The sequence below is a fragment of the Lampetra planeri genome, chromosome 17 (genome assembly GCF_965212315.1).
Source record: "Lampetra planeri chromosome 17, kcLamPlan1.2.h2, whole genome shotgun sequence".
NCBI lineage: Eukaryota > Metazoa > Chordata > Hyperoartia > Petromyzontiformes > Petromyzontidae > Lampetra > Lampetra planeri.
In genome coordinates this window covers 8,363,211-8,382,029 of record NC_136123.1, presented here as the reverse complement: position 1 = coordinate 8,382,029, position 18,819 = coordinate 8,363,211, and the positions used below count along the sequence as shown (strand labels likewise).

The 18,819-nt window shown below is 46.2% G+C and overlaps 1 protein-coding gene across 1 annotated transcript in view; it reads left to right on the top strand.

The window, feature by feature from the left end:
- The first annotated feature begins 4,615 nt into the window (after positions 1 to 4,615).
- Positions 4,616 to 18,819, top strand: part of LOC144723336 (sodium/hydrogen exchanger 3-like) — a 130,177-nt gene continuing 115,973 nt past the window's right edge. The window contains exon 1 of the mRNA XM_078602041.1: positions 4,616 to 5,312. Coding sequence (XP_078458167.1) covers positions 4,964 to 5,312 — 349 coding nt within the window. The 5' untranslated portion in view covers positions 4,616 to 4,963. The remainder of the gene's footprint in view (positions 5,313 to 18,819) is intronic.

The following is an 18,819-nucleotide window of genomic DNA, read 5'->3' as shown; positions in this document are numbered from 1 at the left end:
GTAATAAAATACCAAGACAATATGTATTGTGACTGTTTTTTCATAGGCCTTTCAATAACATTCTGGCGAGAGAATTATATTAATACTGGTAAGAACGAAGTGGACCAGACCACCAATAGATTAATGTGTCCGCCCGTCCGTCCGTCTGTCCGACAAGATGGCCGCCCGCTCCCCCTGCGATCTGTGAACTAAACAAGATGGCCGTCGCTTCCGGCGTCTCACGGCGAAACTTTAAACTTCGCTTCAAATTTACTTTACTGAAACGCAGCACGTTTTTTTTAAACACAGATACATTTATTAACACAGAGACGCGATACATTTCATCGCCTTATTTGTGCACGAAAAGCACGGCGCGAGGCCTAGTGCGGCAGGCTTCGCGAGGCCTAGTGCGGCAGGCTTTGCGAGGCCTACTGCGGAAAAGGCATCGCGAGGCCTACTGCAGAGAAGGCTTCGCGAGGCCTACTGCAGGGAAGGCTTCGCGAGGCCTACTGCAGAGAAGGCTTCGCGAGGCCTAGTGCAGAAGGCTTCGCTAGGTCTACTGCAGATAAGGCTTCGCCAGGCCTAGTGCAGCAGGCTTCGCGAGGCCTACTGCAGAGAAGGCATCGCGAGGCCTACTGCAGAAAAGGCATCGCGAGGCCTACTGCAGAGAAGGCTTCGCGAGGCCTACTGCAGGGAAGGCTTCGCGAGGCCTATTGCAGAGGCTTCGCGAGGCCTAGTGCAGAAGGCTTCGCTAAGTCTACTGCAGAGAAGGCTTCGCGAGGCCTAGTGCGGCAGGCTTCGCGAGGCCTAGTGCGGGAGGCTTCGCGAGGCCTAGTGCAGAAGGTGGTGGTGGGGGGTGGTGGGGTGGTGGTGGTGGGGGCTGGTGGTGGGGGGTGGTGGGGGGGTGGTGAGGGCTGGTGGGAGGGGTGGTGTTGAGGGTGGTGTTGGGGGGTGTTGGGGGGGGGCTGTCAACTGCGCGTCAAACAAACACTTTTAATTAACGTTACACTAGAATACAGTAATTTTTTCTTTAACTCCTCTATACCCGGTCGATATCCCTGTACCGGTACTAAGTATTATTCCTACCAGCCCACCCCGCAGGGTCCTGTTTAGGTGCACACATTGAAAAGTTAGAGTGATTTTAAGTGAATCACGTCAGTCTGTATTCGTTGCTCCTACCTCTTCGGTGTCACTCAATCATGTCTTCCGAGCTTCTTCCGCTGTTTCAATTCAATGCAATAATTTTAGTTTCTACTGCAGGGAAGGCTTCGCGAGGCCTATTGCAGAGGCTTCGCGAGGCCTAGTGCAGAAGGCTTCGCTAAGTCTACTGCAGAGAAGGCTTCGCGAGGCCTAGTGCGGCAGGCTTCGCGAGGCCTAGTGCGGGAGGCTTCGCGAGGCCTAGTGCAGAAGGTGGTGGTGGGGGGTGGTGGGGTGGTGGTGGTGGGGGCTGGTGGTGGGGGGTGGTGGGGGGGTGGTGAGGGCTGGTGGGAGGGGTGGTGTTGAGGGTGGTGTTGGGGGGTGTTGGGGGGGGGCTGTCAACTGCGCGTCAAACAAACACTTTTAATTAACGTTACACTAGAATACAGTAATTTTTTCTTTAACTCCTCTATACCCGGTCGATATCCCTGTACCGGTACTAAGTATTATTCCTACCAGCCCACCCCGCAGGGTCCTGTTTAGGTGCACACATTGAAAAGTTAGAGTGATTTTAAGTGAATCACGTCAGTCTGTATTCGTTGCTCCTACCTCTTCGGTGTCACTCAATCATGTCTTCCGAGCTTCTTCCGCTGTTTCAATTCAATGCAATAATTTTAGTTTTACACGGGAAATCCTTTTATAGCCAGTTACCCAGCTAGTTTATGTGGCAACATCCCACAGCAGCCACGAACAATGGAGCCTTTGTTGGGGTGGAGAGGAGCCCAGCTAGCAGCCAGCCAGAATAGGATGTACTGCATTGCATTGCAGAGCTGTATTTTTGACAATCATCATTAATGCAGCATATGCACTACAATATGGGATAATGCATAGTGTACATTTGTATCATTGTTAATACGTTTATGCATTCATTCAGCATTGATAGATTTACACGTTTGTGTATCATATTCAGCATATAATAGGGACTGTATACAATACAGTACATCAATTGCGCATTGCAATTGAAAGAGCATATCATCGTGTAGCGTTTAATTGTTGTTTTGTTGTTGTTGGGACAATTAGAGGTTAGGGACAATTTGGGGCATTTAGGGGACAATTGGGGGACGATTAAATGCCACGTGCACCAACCACGTTGTGGCTGTCGCACCAATCGATGGGGTCACAGGTGACAAGTGACCAATTGGCAGGATCGACGTGCATAGCCATGCAAATTGAACGGGGCCCGTCGAATGCATATATCCATGCGTACATGTTGACAAGACAAGACCGACATTAGTGAACCTTACGGTGGGACCCCGGGGTCCCTAATAAACAGAAGTCAAAATCGTAATGAATTTAAAACATTTTGGCGACTCCGTCACACCGCAGACATAAACGCCGCGACCCGCCTGGTGCGGATCATTCTGTTGTCGTGTCGTCGAAGCGTAGCGGCGAGGACGAATGCGCACAAGAGCTGAACAAGCGAATGCACTCCATGCTCGGGTATGGGCAGGATCATAAGTCTTATCCAAAGCTGCTCAAACTGCCTACACGACTTCAGTCCTTTATTTGTCATAGTGGTATGCATAATACAGTGAAACTGCTCTCTTATCTTCATTATTATTTGTGACCTACCAATGTCTGCAGCCAGGATACATTGATGACAATCCTATTACCTGCTGATATTTAACAGTTGAGATGCGTTGCAAAGTGAATTCCTCCTTATTGATAATACTTCTCTTCTCCGTATGCATCTGTGCAGATAGTTTTTTTTTGCGCATTGAAAACGCGTACTATTTTATGTACTGTTTACAAAGTGTGTTCACAAATCCACACTGAGAAACACAATGGTTGACAGAGGAGTGTAAATTATTTTTTCGATAGCGTATTTAAATAGAGGTACTGCAGGTAAGTAGTTTTCAGTTTTGAAGGCATAGTTTAACAAGACACTGGCCACCATCCTTCAAACCCATTGGTGAAAAAGAGCAAAGTTTTTGTTTACATTATTTACTACCATAATGAGCCAAGAATGTCTGTGTGTCCCGCGCGTGACGTCACTCCACGTCGACAAGCCCCCCTCATTAATAATCATGAACAGGTTACGTCCTCCACATGGACCCGCCCCTCATTAATAATCACGAGCGGGTGACGTCACTCCGCATGGAAACCCCCCCCTCATTAATAATCATGAGCAGGTGACGTCACTCAACATGGTGCACCCCCCCCTCATTAATAATCATGAGCGGGTGACGTCACTCCACATGGAGCACCCCCCCCCTCATTAATAATCATGAGCAGGTGATGTCATTCCACATCGAACAGCCCCCCTCATTAATAATCATGAACAGGCTACGTCCTCCACATGGACCCGCCCCTCATGAATAATTATGAGCGAGTAACGTCACTCCGCATGGAGAACCCCTCCTTCATTAATAATCATGAACAGGTGACGTCATCCAAATATACACCCCCCCCTCCATTCATAATTATTAGCAGCTGACGTCACTCCACATGGGGGGGGGGGCGAGGCGCCTCCTCCCCCTCCTCGGCGTCAACTCACAACCCTCACTACAAAGGCAGAACCCTCACGTCACGCGATCTCCGTCACGCTGTTGAGACATCAAAGTAAAAAGGACGTCATGATGAACAAGGGATTATAACCTTAAAATAAAATAGGTCTGTGTCACCGCGCCATTACAAATTGCACACGAATGGATGCAATGAATATATCACATCCCTGTCTGCCTTTCGCTTGCAAGCTTTAGATTTACTGAAATACGCTCGGACGGGCAAACAAGCTCGTAATGTACAATGTTTATGCGAGAGCCGGGGGCTTATGGGACCCCGGGGTCCCGCCATAAGGTTCATTTATTGAATCACCCAGACGAACGAACGCCCTCATCGCCTGCTGGGTGTAAAAGCAGAGATTTATCACCTACCCCAGTGTGTGTGTGTGCGTAATCACGACTATGCCATCATTATCCCGTCGATGGCTTGCAGGGAAAAACCGGTTCGGACAAAGAAAGGGTTGGTTAACCCGCAGTGGACAGCGATCTGCAGCCTGACGCCTGCGCTGCCTGACGCCTGCGCTATGTGTGTGTGGTGTGTTGCGTGAGGATTGAACATCATCTGTTTTGGGGTTTACTGCAGACGTTTGCTTGGTGGGGGCATGAGTGACGAGGTTTAACAGAGGGAGACACAAAGCCGCATCTATTACAACACATTGCCTCACTGAAGGATCTGCGCAGCACGTAACGGGGCCGTGTGGCTCTGCGACACGGTATGCGTTTAAATAGGTGACATCCACACACGTGTACACACACACACGTGTGTGCGTACAGTACTGCACGTGGACACATACAGTAAGACGACGTTCACACACGGGAACGCGCATTCGGAGGCAGCGCAGTGTACAGAAACAAGGACTGCACGTACAAATGCAGAGCACACACACACACCGCATCGATTAGTGAATTGCATTAGAACGATAGATTCGGCAACGTTGAATGTATCTAACGCTCGTACGTACATAAATACACGTACAATCACTTCAGGTGGAATACAGCACGCATGGCCGTGCGTAACACGATCATCGAACGAGAGAGACGAGGAGCCGTGTTGTTATCGAATACACCGAACGACAGATCATCCGTTCAGCTGCGTAGACTTATTGGCAAGTACTGTTAACACACGCACGTAACCTACACATACAAAACAACACGCATACTGCTTTCTATACGTACACACGTACCCTTGTGTCGATACATAGACGCATAAACGCACACACATAAACAGCACACACCACACACATACCGACCGGCGTCGAGCTCTCTGCTAAGCGGTGAGCACAATGAATGGAGGTCGGCGTTTAGGCGCATCGGCACTTCTCATGAGCGTGGCCACTGTGAGCCTCATCGTCATCATCACCACCTCGTCTCCCGGGTCAGCGATCGGCGACGACGAGGACGACCGCCGCGAAGGGGGAGACGTGGCCGCGACAGGGGCCGGTGGAGCGGAAGGGTCTCCGGGCACACGCCAGGGCCCCTTCGCTCCTACGCCGTGCCCGACCACATGGAGTCCTCAAAGTGTCTCCCCGTCGCACCGCAAGGGCTTCACGGTGGTCTCCCTTCACTGGGACCACGTTCAGGAGCCGTACGTCATCGCTGTGTGGATACTCGTGGCCAGCCTGGCAAAAATTGGTGGGTTTTAAAAATAAAAGGGATAAAAAAAAGCTGTTGTATGTCGTTGTAGACGATGTGTGATGATGGTGACGATGAAAGATGTTGGGTTGATTTGTGTTCAGCTCATGGGTTTGTATTTTTCAACAACTTAATTCCCAGTGCATCAAGTAACTTTATTTAACCAGGACATGTGTGTCGTTTGAGATGTATTTATTCAGAAGGGGGCATTGGCAAGGTGACAGCCAAGATATCTCTGCGATCGATTGACGGAAAATTGTAGCAAGGATGAAATATTAAAAGGTTGAATGTAAGGGTAAAAAGTAGCAACTAAATGAATGCTGTGCTGTACAGTGTATGGTTTATCGGTGCTGTGCCAATGGTTGTGTTTTATATTCGATATTAGTGGTTGCTCTATGTATTGCAGAACACTGGCAAGTGGCACAATGATTTTGGCTGATCGTCACTCAAATATAACGTGACCTTCCAAATGCGCAGGGATTGTATGACCTTGATAAAGACAGCGGAATTGAAATATGACTTTTACTTAAGCACATTTACGGATATGCAAATATTGTACATTCTCCTCACATGTTAAACAACTTAAATACTCTCCGTACAGTAATTGCACGTTCAAAGATCCCGGTTATTGGCCTTTAACTTTACCATGACGCACGTGTGGATAGGTCATCACTTGACACGATTGTGCAATCATATTATATAGTACCTGCATAGAGGTGGTATTCAATGATTTGCTTGCTTTAATGCCCCACACTCTGCAGTTTCAGCACCACGGACAGCAACACACACACACAATCTCAATGTATTAAACTCCGCATGGTAACATTTGCTTTCGGGTTATATCCCTCCAACAGATATATTTTTGGAAAACTCAACTCAATCATGGGAAGTGATATAGCAGATATTCCTCAAGAAGGACGTTTTCAAGCAATCCATGCATATTACCTGCTGTGACATATATATTGGAAACGTGGGCACTGGCAGAGTGAACATAAGCTAAAAAGTGCGCAAAATGGGCAGGAAGAGATACATGCTTGATAGTACACTGAGAGAATACAGATATCAGGGAAAGGACACAAATCAGAGGCATCATATTGACTATTACGACCAGTGGAGCTGGGCAGTTGAATGGACGAGCATGCCTGAGAGTATGACTGCTGTCAAGATGGAGCACTGAAGTCAGCTCGTGTAAGAGCTCCGTGGATTATTCTACCGTGAGACCATTTGCAGGATGGTAATGGCTTGTGGAGGCCTTCACCCAGCAGTGCAAAGAGAATGGCTTGTTATAGCAATTGCAAGAATGGTCTTCATGTACAATATATGTATGTAATTAACTTTTAAACCACCTTGGCATGCACAGGTGTATGTGTCATCTGATACGAGAGCATCTCGGACCATGGTTAAAATGAAAGCATTTAACGTCGCAACAAATGCATGCATGCAAATTGCTGACGAACAGCAATCTTCACATGTGTAATTTACAAAGGTAGAATAGCTGGTCCTAATTTAAACATGTTAGTGCCCAAGGATATTAATGATAATAATAAACAATGCCATGGCTAATTAGTTGAACCCAGTTTGAAAGCACAACGCGTATTAATAAAACATATGCCGTTGTGGCCACGTGATAATAAAATATTAAACATGCTATTTGTGTCTCAGAGGAAGGCAAGGTTGGGGACGTTACAGGAAATCCAGTCTCCCATGGCACTTAATTTAGTTGTTATGGTGACTGCTGAGATCGTGTGTGTGGCATCATACTGGGGTTTTGTATTTGAAACAAGAAATCTAAAACTAAAAACTCACTACATGCTGTAACTGAAATGCAGAGTGCATCTGAACTAGCTTATCAGTGGCGTTGTTTGTGCCAACGTTTTTTTTGTTTACCAACTTGCATCACTCAATTACTATAATTAACAATGCGACGATATCCACTTGTTTTTTTGCCAGATGAAGGCCGGCAGAAATACAGTACAGTATTACTTTTGCATGGTGGATTTGTACAGATAAGTGGTTACACCATTGTTGCCTCATTTAACATTCTATATTTGGGCAATGACATTTCCATTTCATTACCCAATCTTGCAAAGCAATAATTAAATTAATGACGTTTGCGTTCAATCATCTGAGTGCCGCTGAGACAAAAGTATATTGGTAATGGGAATTTCACAAGCTCTTCGCTGCAGATGTTGCAGCACACAGCACGTCATGGTTAGGTAACGCCACACAAAAGGCAAAGCACATAAACCTATTTTTTTTGCGTGTGGGTTGGAAATGCCACTGGTCATCGTAAGCAATCTATATACCAGCGCTAACAATTCTACAAATTTTCACAAGCAATGCCCTTGAACTTGCCAATGCTGTGGTTACAGCTTCAAGGTACATTCGTTTCCCCTTTTCCAATTGGTGTGTTTTGGTCATCCTAGTTAAAATTGCTATCTCTGAAAACTTAACAATTGGCTATGCTATCGTGAAATATATTGCTGTAAACTTTTGATAAGTGAGAAAGAGAAAACACGTTATTGTGTAAAGGCTTGTCTAAATTGTTTTGTTAATGTGATATTGTACCTGGATTTTTTTGGCTCAGTCGGAAAGAACCTGGTGTCTTACATTGAGACCTACTCATCATAATGAAAGTTGTAAGCTTAAGTCAGAACACTCAATTTGAAGGATTTCTGAGTGCTTTCTAAAGGTGTTTGCACTTATGCTAATTACAATATCGAGTGGATGTGTGTGACATACTGAAGTCGTGCAGCAAATGACCTGTGATTTTAAAATATATGAACGGAATTTTTTAGATTAACAGGACCCTGCGGGGTGGGCTGGTAGGAATAATACTAATACCGGTACAGGGATATCGACCGCACACACACGCGCACACACACACGCACATACGCGCACACACGCACATACACGTACACACGCACACACATGCACACACACCGCACGCACACACACACACGTACACACACATGCACGCACGCACACGCACACGTAATGAAGTTGTGTTGCTACGCTTCCAGTTCGCCGTGAATAACGATCCGAAGCCCAATAGCGCCCATTCATCACGCCGCTCGAGTGGGCCGGACACGCACACACGCACGCACACACACGCACACAGTCACACATATACACACACGCACGCACACACGCACACACAGACACGCACACACACGCGCATACACATGCACACACACGCACGCACGCAAACACACACGCACACACACACACACGCGCATACACACGCACACACACACGCACACACATACACACACGCACGCACGCGCACACACGCGCACACACACACACGCACCTCTCACCTGCAAGGCAGCGGTCGCCGCTTCTCCTCCCACATCTCTCGTCGCGGCAGTTGTAACGATGGTGCAAGTTTGTTTTTATCATCAATTCCTCCTCCACCCCTCCCCGCCACTGTTCACCCACCAGAATAAATGAGTTCGCCCATAGTCAGTCGATCAAAAAGTTTCGCCGTGAGGCGCCGGAAGCGACGGCCATCTTGTTTAATTCACAGATCGCAGGGGGAGCGGGTGGCCATCTTGTCGGACAGGGTCATGCCAAGTGTTTGCAGTAGGGGGCGATGTTGATACACGGACGGACGGACGATATAATCTATTGGTGGTCTGGTCCACTTCGTTCCTACCAGTATAAGTACAATCAGTATCATCATCAGCGGCCGTGATCATCAATCAACTGCTCGATGAAGGCCTACCAAAACCATTGCCATATCTCACGATTCTGCAGTGTAAGCGAGTAAAGCTCAGTTTTATATAGCACCATTCACACAAGGGCTCACATCAATTTACAACAATATCCCAGTAAACAAACCCCTTAACATTAAAAGGAATAGGCAAGCAACCCTACACAAACGGATACGCATGAGATAAATGTGCTTTTGGACGAGGCCTTGAAAACCTCGACTGATGGAACGTCCCTAACGGTCTGGGGGCAAGGCATTCCACGAACGAGGTGCCTGACTACTGAAAGCTTTGTCTCCCATTCAATGCAATCACCCAACATCCGCACACAAACTGATACTATTGCTCCATTTCAGGTGCGCCCCCCTCCCTGGGCCGTCACTCCGTCGTTAAGTCTTGACTACCAACCGACTACCAACTGTCATCCCTCGCAGTGACGTGCACTGGCCCAAGCCCATTTACCCCTCTTAACGGTCAAACGCATGTGTTCTGTAATCCATGCGGTATTCTTACCGTCTCTCAATGTAATTGCACATATGCATCTCTTCGTGCTACCTGGCTCACTTTTTCGTTTTGATTCAATGTTCTTTGTTAATGACGTTATTTCTGATAATAATAATCTTTCCATATACATAGTGCTTAAATGCCTCAGTAACTCAAACAGTGCTTTATATAACATCTCATTCTTGATTTGAAGCTTTCGTGACTGTAGGAATCCATACTCTTTAGTTCTTTCGGTAAAGTCACATAGATATAAAAATAATAGATCACGACGTTTCAATCGCAACACAAGCAATCGTCATCAGGTGGGACAACGACCGCAAGAAAAAAACTGCTGAAGTAGGCGAGAGATTTGCTGTGGCACTGCGTTGCACGACTATCCGAGTAGCTAACCTCGCATTCAATAAACTTTCAGAGCCAGGGTGAACATCCGACTCCACCGTATTTAATGAATATGTAGTGATTCCAACTAAGTCGCAGACGTTCTTTAGAGGCAACACATTTATTTGTAACATCAACACGTAACACAAAGGGGTAACTGCCCCTTCACCAGATACAGCCTAGGGTGGTGGCCACCCAGCTAACTACCTTATACGGAGGAGTTACAGCTACGAAGGGTCTGACCCTCACTCGGGTCCCGGCCACGTGTTGATGCCTGTAGAGCTTCTAGCTTGTAGGACGTAGAGCTTCGAGCTTGTGGAATGCAGCAACCCTGGTCCCTCTCAGGGACCCACCTTATATCCCCCTCGGGTCGGGACCCCTCCACCCTTGGCCCCGCCCAACTTCTTGAGCGTTCTAGCTCCCTCTCGATTCCTCTTGAGAGCTCTCCCCGGACACGTGATCACCCCTAGCCCTCCCACCTGGGGGCCTCTCTGACGGACACTCCGGATCACGTGTCTACGGGGTCAACTAGAGTGCCATGGCCCGGGGCAACCCTGCCCCTGGGCTGACACTCTCCCACTCCCTCTAGTGGGAGTTCGCACTACACGCTATACGTGGTGCCCGTGCTATCCCAGCGCTCACCAAGCTCCGCTTGGGCTGGTACCACACCTGCCCACGGGTTGTACGCGATGACAGTGCATCGCACACCACGGCCCTCTCAGGCCGGTACCATACAGTGACATCCCCGATGTCACTACAAATAGAACAAGGTAAACCTGATGGAAAAACACAGCACAAAATACAGCATCTGTTAATACTTGCAATATCATTACAATGAATGAACACTGCAGCATCATTACATCGTCTTAGATAACATGAATCTCAATAATAGGTCCTGGATGGACTAGGCTGAATAGCACTGAATAGCTATACAAAAAGAGAATAAGCTTCTGTGTTAAATAAGGTCACTTTGTGTAATCACCATACTGCTGCCCAAATGTACAGCGCTGCACATAACACTGAACTGTAGATGAGATACTTCTTGATCTTTGCTCTCAAGAACCAATTAAAGTTACATGGGCACAAGTCTGGCTTGACTTATCCAACTACAAATAACATTCACAATAATGCAAGTGGCAGGCTTTGTTGTTTACTAGGCCTCATATTTATTGTAACAATTTAACAGCATTCTAAAGGCATTTACAGCATTATAACGGCAATCCTAACATTATAACAGCATTCCCAGTTTCATAAGAATATAAACGAACTTACAGACAATTATTCTTAAAGTCCCACATAGAACAGATGCACCCGTCTTCATTGAGACGCTAATTGTGCTTCCATGTTGTACTCTATGTAATGGCTGACACCCTTGTCGTGCCTCGTGGCTTCGAGACCCTTAACTCGTAACTTCCTGGTCACGTGACCAAACTCAACACCATCATATCAGGAAGTTCCTATGTAAACACACCCCCATATCTGCCGTGGGGCAGAACAATAGTTGACTTCTTCAAAATTGATAACTAGAACGTCCTCTTCATCTGAGAAGTGGTCTTATTCCTGGGATTTTTTTTTCATTTGCTATGAAGATCTGCAAAACATTCCTCCACAAACCGTAAGATAAAAAAACACACAGTGAAAGTATTTTTTTAGTATTTTAAAGTCAATTAATACATGAATCCTAATAAATACAACCAGGCATTATAGAAAAAAACTATTCCTAGTCGTTGTAACATTTCATATAAATGTACCTTTCTTGACACAATCAGCTGTTATGCAAACCAATAGATCTATCACGTTCAAATGTAGACCAAGAGTGTTTTCACCTTGCACCACTGAGATGCTGAATTTCTGGACTTGGTTTGAGATAGCCATGCATAATGATGTTGTGTTCTCAAATGCAGTGTGCTAAATTACGGTCACCAACAACTGTGCAAAAAAAATTGGATATGTTGTTTTTTCACTTTATTTCCAAGAAAAAAAATCCAGATATGTGAATAAAAACAGAGGATGCGAACAGCAACAGCCGAGGACTTGCTGTTAATGCAGAGCACCAAAAAAGAATAGAATAACAAAATACAATGTTTGTTTCTACTGCCATGCCATGTGGTAGTCAATCTTCTTCTTTCGTATGGATTTACAGAGTGGCTCTCATTCATTCCTCCTTTAAAGGAGTGAAGACGGCAGCAGCTGAGTGTTTACGATGTGGTCAATGGTTTGGGATTCGTGGTCGCACTCGCAGGCCACCGAATCTTTGATGTGTCATTTGTGCATCAGGTGGCCGTATCGGCCACATGGCCATGGTCCTGATTCGGTTGATGGTCGACCATTGGCGGCGTGGAAGGTTGAAACCGGGAGGTTCAACGGTAGGGTCGCTGTATGAGATGTTTATTTTTGACATCAGCCGCAGTCCAGACTTGCTTACATCTGTAATAAACCTTCTTGAGACGGCTTCCGGAATCAGTCCTTTTTATTTTCAACTTCCACAGTTACACTTCACACACTCCCCGTTGCTGACAGACAACGGAGAGAGGGCAGACTTCCCGCCAAGTCCCCACCGCGCACGTGGCACCCAGAGCCCCCGTACGCGCGTGACTCCTGCTCTTCTCGTTCCCAAGTCTGCTCCCGACTGCTCTCTCTCTCTCTCTTAATCCCTTCGTCACGTGGTACCCCCACGCCAATCCTCCATAGACAGCGTTGCCCGTTCCCGATGGTTCCCTGTCAATCCCGGGACCACGCCTCTGATCCGGCTCCCCATTAGCTGAGGCCCCGATTGGCCAGGCCAATCACCCCTGCTAACATGCCGTGATCACGCCGAGGCCATGCTCCCTGGCTCATCCCTTATTGGCTACAAAGCGGGACCGGCAAGCCAATCCCCACGTGAACCCTCTATGGCTGTTATTACACATCTTTCGCCTTCATTTGTATTTGTGGCATAGGGGTGAGGCTGCTGTCATCCAGAAGGGGTGGCATGATTTTGGGTGAACAGGTGACACTGGGTTTATGTCCCGATGGATCGGAAGGTGCTGGGGTTGACAATAGTTTTTTGGTACTCCCGGATGGCCGCAGTTTCACAACGGAGTTGCGGCGGGGCGATGTTGGGTGAGCCCTGGGAGCCACTGGGTCAGCGTCGACTTCAGTGTACCTAAGATTGTTGTGTGTCGATAACTCGAGTCTGAGCGCTGCATCCCCACACAGGTGAGCAATACTCTCCCTGTCGAATACACGAGGGCGAGCGTGGCAGTCCATAGTGTTCGCGCATCACAGCCCCAACTAGTTCCAGCCAGTTTATGGATGTTTGTGTGGGTTTTTATCTTGTTGCTCAAGTGTTTAATGTGTTGCCTGAAAGTGAGACTTCAATCGAGTACCACTCCAAGGTATTTCGGGAGTGGGTCATGGGTGATGGTTTTACCACAAAACTCGATGCTTCAGCGTACTTTCTGCCTCCACGTTGTTGAGATGGAACACTGAGTAGTAGAAATAACCTTCCAATTTTTTTAGGTCAGTGTTCAAGATGTTTTGAGCTGCACTGAGTGTCGTCGCTTGGATGGCCAGTGCTGGATCGTCTGCGTAAATTAACTTGCAGCTTAATGTGGTCGGCATGTTGCTTGTGTAAAGATTCAACATTGTTGGCTATTTTGTAGAGTTCGTTGGCGGCTGACCTGGTTTCCGAGATGGACGCGAAATTGTTGGTCACTGATGAGGCAAACCAGTTTTTTAATTGATGGTGTTGGCGAGTTTAAACAGTAGTCCTCGACGCCAGAGCGTGTTGTATGCAAAAGACAAGTCTATGAAAGCATCTGTTGTTTTCTGTTTATGCTGAAAGCCGGCTTCCATGTGTGATATCAAGGCGATGACCTGTTCACAACAGATTTGTCGTGGCCAAAAACCTGCCTGCTCAGGTGGTATGGTGGCTTCAAAGAGAGGATTAAGTCGACCTATCAGTACTCACTCCACATGCTTGTGAGCTGTACGAAGACGAGATATTGGCCTGTAACTGTGCAGGTCATTAGCAGGTTTTCCTCGCTTGAGGAGAGCAATAACTTTTGATTTTCTTAAGTCTTGGTTGCTTGCTGGTGGCAATGATTTAAAAAAAAAGTTTCGCCAGTCAGGTTCTTCCTTTGCTGCCGAGGTGTTTTAGGAATTCCGGGTAAATCCTATCTATTCCTGCGGCTTTACCTGCCTTTCATAAGAGTTTTTTTGGGTTAGATCGTGTAAATATATGTAGTTAAAACCCGTCACCACTCGACACAGCCAACTAGAAAGGGTTGTCACATAAACAAAACATGCTAATTCGTCACTAGTACAGCACACCGGTGTGTTGGAAAGCCAAGCTACAACATTTACAATCTGAGTACGACGTTTCGTCAGTAATTACAACTAGCTTCATCAGGCGACAGCCAGATTTGTGGAGAAGTCCGCCTGTTTCGTTCCTTATATAGATGCGTAGATGTGGTGACCACACTTCTGCGCTCTTGCGCCAAGTGGGGGGGTCATTACTGAGTCAACGTACATTATGCATGCGCATTATGTGAGCCCTTTGATCTTGTCCTTCCTGCCCATTGTGTGTATTACCTGTCTTTATTACCGCCAGTACGGTGCCTATTTCTTCTGGTGGTGGAGAGCGTTCTTGGTTTGAACTTCCGATTGTTTTTGCATTGCCGAGAAGCTGCATCGCTATTCCATTAGCAGTTGCCTTTGGATTCCGGTTTTCTGAGTGTGCCACTCTACCGAGGTTTCACAGTTATCCCCATGCCCTGCGGCTGGAGTGCGTGAAATCAAAAGACTCCATCAATGCTGCCCACTTTGCTCGTCTGGCAGAATCTAACGACTGCAAAAGGACTGTTGCTTTATGTTCTCGGAGAAGATTTTAGCTTTCCGGAATCCAGCTGGGGATGTACGACCTCCGATAGCCCTGCAGAATCGCATCCCTGGAGATTTTATTCACGAGCATGATGAACTGCTCAAACTTTTCAGGGTCCGTGGAGATGTGGTGGATGTTCTTTTCCACAGCAGCCAAAAAATCAGGCCAATTAGCCCATCCGAAGTTCCAGTGGGGTCTTGGTGTGCTGGTGATAGTCAATAAGGAGGTCACGTTAAGGGAAATTTAGAAGAAGTTTTGTGATAGAGTATGAGTGGAACCTTCACAATTCGTGCACCAGGAATTAATTCCAGAATTGATTATTTTTTGTCCCATTTGCATTGTACTTCTCCGTTTGCAGTGTGTCTTGCTCCATCTATCTCAATCTGGCTTATTCGTACCGTTTAATTTGTATAATCTGTGTCATATGTTCGGCGTTGTTCGGTCTCGTTCATGCGATTAGGCCTCAAGGTAACATTTTGTATACTTTTGCACAAATCATATAATCGAGCCTCATGCATGTGATGTGATTTGGTGAATAAATCTATTGTAATTCACTAATTGCGACATGTCTAGATGTAACCTTGCATAGGCCGTTCTCTAACACAAGGTGATTTACTGCCTGAGGACCGTTCCTAATGGACAACGTTGTCTCTTGTCATCACGCCATCAGTACAACTGGAAAAACGCTGAGAAGGAAAAAAAAGTTTCCAAAAATAACAGACCCATGACCACGTGTGTGTGTGTGTGTCATGCAGCACATATGTAGCATGTTATGGTATGTAAATTAGGAAATACTGCTAGACTATTTTGAGAGTTGTGAAGCCATCGAACATGTGTTGTGCAGTAGAACCACGCGGAGACGAGGAACAATCGATTTACTCACCGAATCACATTTAATAAACGGCTGTTGCCGTTTATTAAATCACTGTCACAGTCGACATCCTACACTCACACCAGTGTCGGTGCACTCTATCTCGGTCCTTTACCCCAGACACTGAATACTATTTGGGTCCTACTCTCGGCTACCCTTGGGCTCTCTCTTCCAGCCGACCCTTTACTGATTACCTACGGACCCTACCCTCGGCTATCCCCTTGGCTCGCTCACTCGTTTGCCCGGAGCGGGGGTTCAGCCAACACCACCCCGCGACTAGGAGAGAGAGATCCTCTGCAGCCGATCCTTACCCTGGCTCCCCACCACGACCACGCCTTCGTCACGTGGTCTCCCTTAAGAACCCCTTGGCGGCTCCTCCCCCTTTCTCGGCCCCGCCTTTGTTCCCGAAGGTGCTCTCTGAAGCCCCTTGCACAACCCGTCCCGTTACGTCATCTTTGACTGTCAACCAGCTCCCCATTCTGTTCGCCCCCTCATTGGTTACTCACAATGCTCCTCTACATATGTACATATGTACGTATGTAGAGGAGCATTGTGAGTACATATGTACGTATGTATGTATGTATGAGAAATAGTCTCCACACATGTTTAACAACTGCACTGTAATTATCTGATCACATTGACCTTGTAGTGGAGGTAAAGTCAGGACAATGTAAAGGCTGATCATCATTGACTAAGAATAATCTTTTTTTTAAACGGACAACATAAATCTCAAAATCCATTGACTGTTCTCTGGTTGAGACACTGCATGGGGTTTAATGCGTTTCTCTTCAACACTGCATGGGGTTTAATGCGTTTCTATTCAAAATTACTTCCCTTATTGAAAACCTATCCTGTAATTGATGAAATGGATCGCGTTAAATCACATTGTAAACAAATATTGGCGATGCGTGTACAGTCTTATTCCACATAGCATGTGGACATTTGAAAGAGAATAAAAATACACCTGATAATGACTGTATGAATAGCATTATTTTGGGCTTCATATGTAAGAGCTTACAGTGCAAATCCTAAACTAACACTACTGTTGAACATAATCTACAGTGATGGGAAACGCTGGATTGGAAGGTCATTGAGGTGAGGTTCAATCAGCAATCCAGTTGTAAAAAAGAAAGCAATGTGTATTATAGCATCACGTGAAAATGAAAAGCTTGGAAACATTGATCAGAACAAATTCGGTTCCTAAAGTTCTTGGGGAAGAAATCTGAAATGAAATGCCTCAAGCTTGTTTTGAATTGTTGGCCTCTAGTGGTCTAGAGGTTGCATTGTGTTGCTGAAGGTGATAATGACATGCAGCAACTGCAAACATTTAATCAATATTTGCCCTTATGGTTCGCGTGTGCAGAGCCTGGGTGAATCGCGCCCTTTGAGGGACTGAATTGCAGTAAATTGCAGTAAATTGAGTCTGATTTGTCTGAATATTACTTGTGCGTTCGGGAATGACTGCACAAATTATATTCTTGCGAAACTTGTTTCCAAAAACAACTATTTAAATTTGACCATGTAAGGCCCACTGAGCCATAAAGCTCGTTTTCAGAAGCGACCTGGGCACAAATGATAACTCAATTAAGTGGCTTATCACGTGGAAATGTACAGCAGCCAAATACTATAAACGTATGTTGATTCTAAATGTTGAGGGAAAACCGGAGGACGCGGAAAAAAATACACGCGAACACGGGGAGAACATGCAAAGGGCCGTGACCGAACCCACGACCCCCTGCATACCAAGCGAGGTAGTTAACATCTCACCAACGCGGCGCCAAAACACTTCAAGTTGTGTTTTTATTATGCCACGAGGGAGCACACTTTTACACATTCTGCTGTCAGGCTGGCGCATCACATTCAAACTGATATTTTTATTGCTCCAGCTGGAGTTTAACACGTAGGCTTTCGCGACCAATGTTATGCATAATCACCGGTGGGCTAAAGCAGTGAACTATTTGTCTTTTGTCAACGTGAGACTTTTTTGCTGATTGGCCGTGTCGGGTGGTGGAGGGTTACGACACATTTATAAATAACGCGATCTAACCCAAAAACATTGATTATGATTATGTTCCAGCTGGAATTTGAACAAATAATGTGAATAAAGAAAACAAAACTTAACGTCATTTTTTGTTGCAGTGATTGTTGACCAGGCTGAGACCGCCAACTCGCTAGACTTGAGGTTTAATCGCGGGTGGCTGAAAGCTACGTTTCAAACGAGGATCTCAGCAGTGCCGGCTCAGTTCTCTGATCCCCTGAGCAACGAGGCCACGATAATTGGTATATTTTTTTTAAGGACGATGCTTATACATTCATATTTACGTTTTATAATGACGATGGTTTATCCTGCTCTTGAATTGTTATCTGTGTTTATCTGTGGGCGCACCCACTAGGGGTCTCCAGGAAGCATTGCATTTTTAAATATATTATCCACATGTTCATGGCAAGTCAAGATATAATATTCGCATTTTTCTTTGATTTATTTTCCGAACAGGAGTTATTTCCATATATAGGCATGGATCATAGGATCAGCCGAAAGCTCCTTCCCTATGTAATCGTGGATAGGAGGGATTTCACTTCATAATGAAAGCCTCAGGGCAGTGGGATATGCTAGAAAAGTACACATCCTAGAAGAACAAGTACATTGCATTGGGTTACTATAATCGATAAAGTTGTCATATCTTGGGTGAAGCACCCAGTTCCTCCCTCAGTCTACTTGAAAGGATGGTTGATCCATCACTCACCGATTCACATCGGTCACTCGCTCATCAGAAGTGAGTTGTCTCCTTATCACTCTTATACCATTACCACCACGATTACTCTCCCAATGAACTTCCGTCATTGATTCCTCCACCCATGGTTAGAACTGTCGACCAGACTGACCGCTTCCTCTTAACCACACTAAGTTGAATGCCCCTATGCAGATCAAAGAATGTATATCGCTCTCCGCTTAGTTCCTCATGCTTCATCTTCGCCATTTCCTCCGACATATTCTTGGTTCTTTCGGTAAAGTCACGTACGTGAACTCCTGCAGTCACGAAAGTTTTAAGTCTAAATTCCTCCCACCTCTTATTCCACGTCTGTATAACCTCGCTGAGTTCGAAATGCGTGTTTATTGTTATCTGTTACACCTTTAGCAGTGCCGTTTGTTTGCTGGCCGCTTGGAGTTTGGGTTCT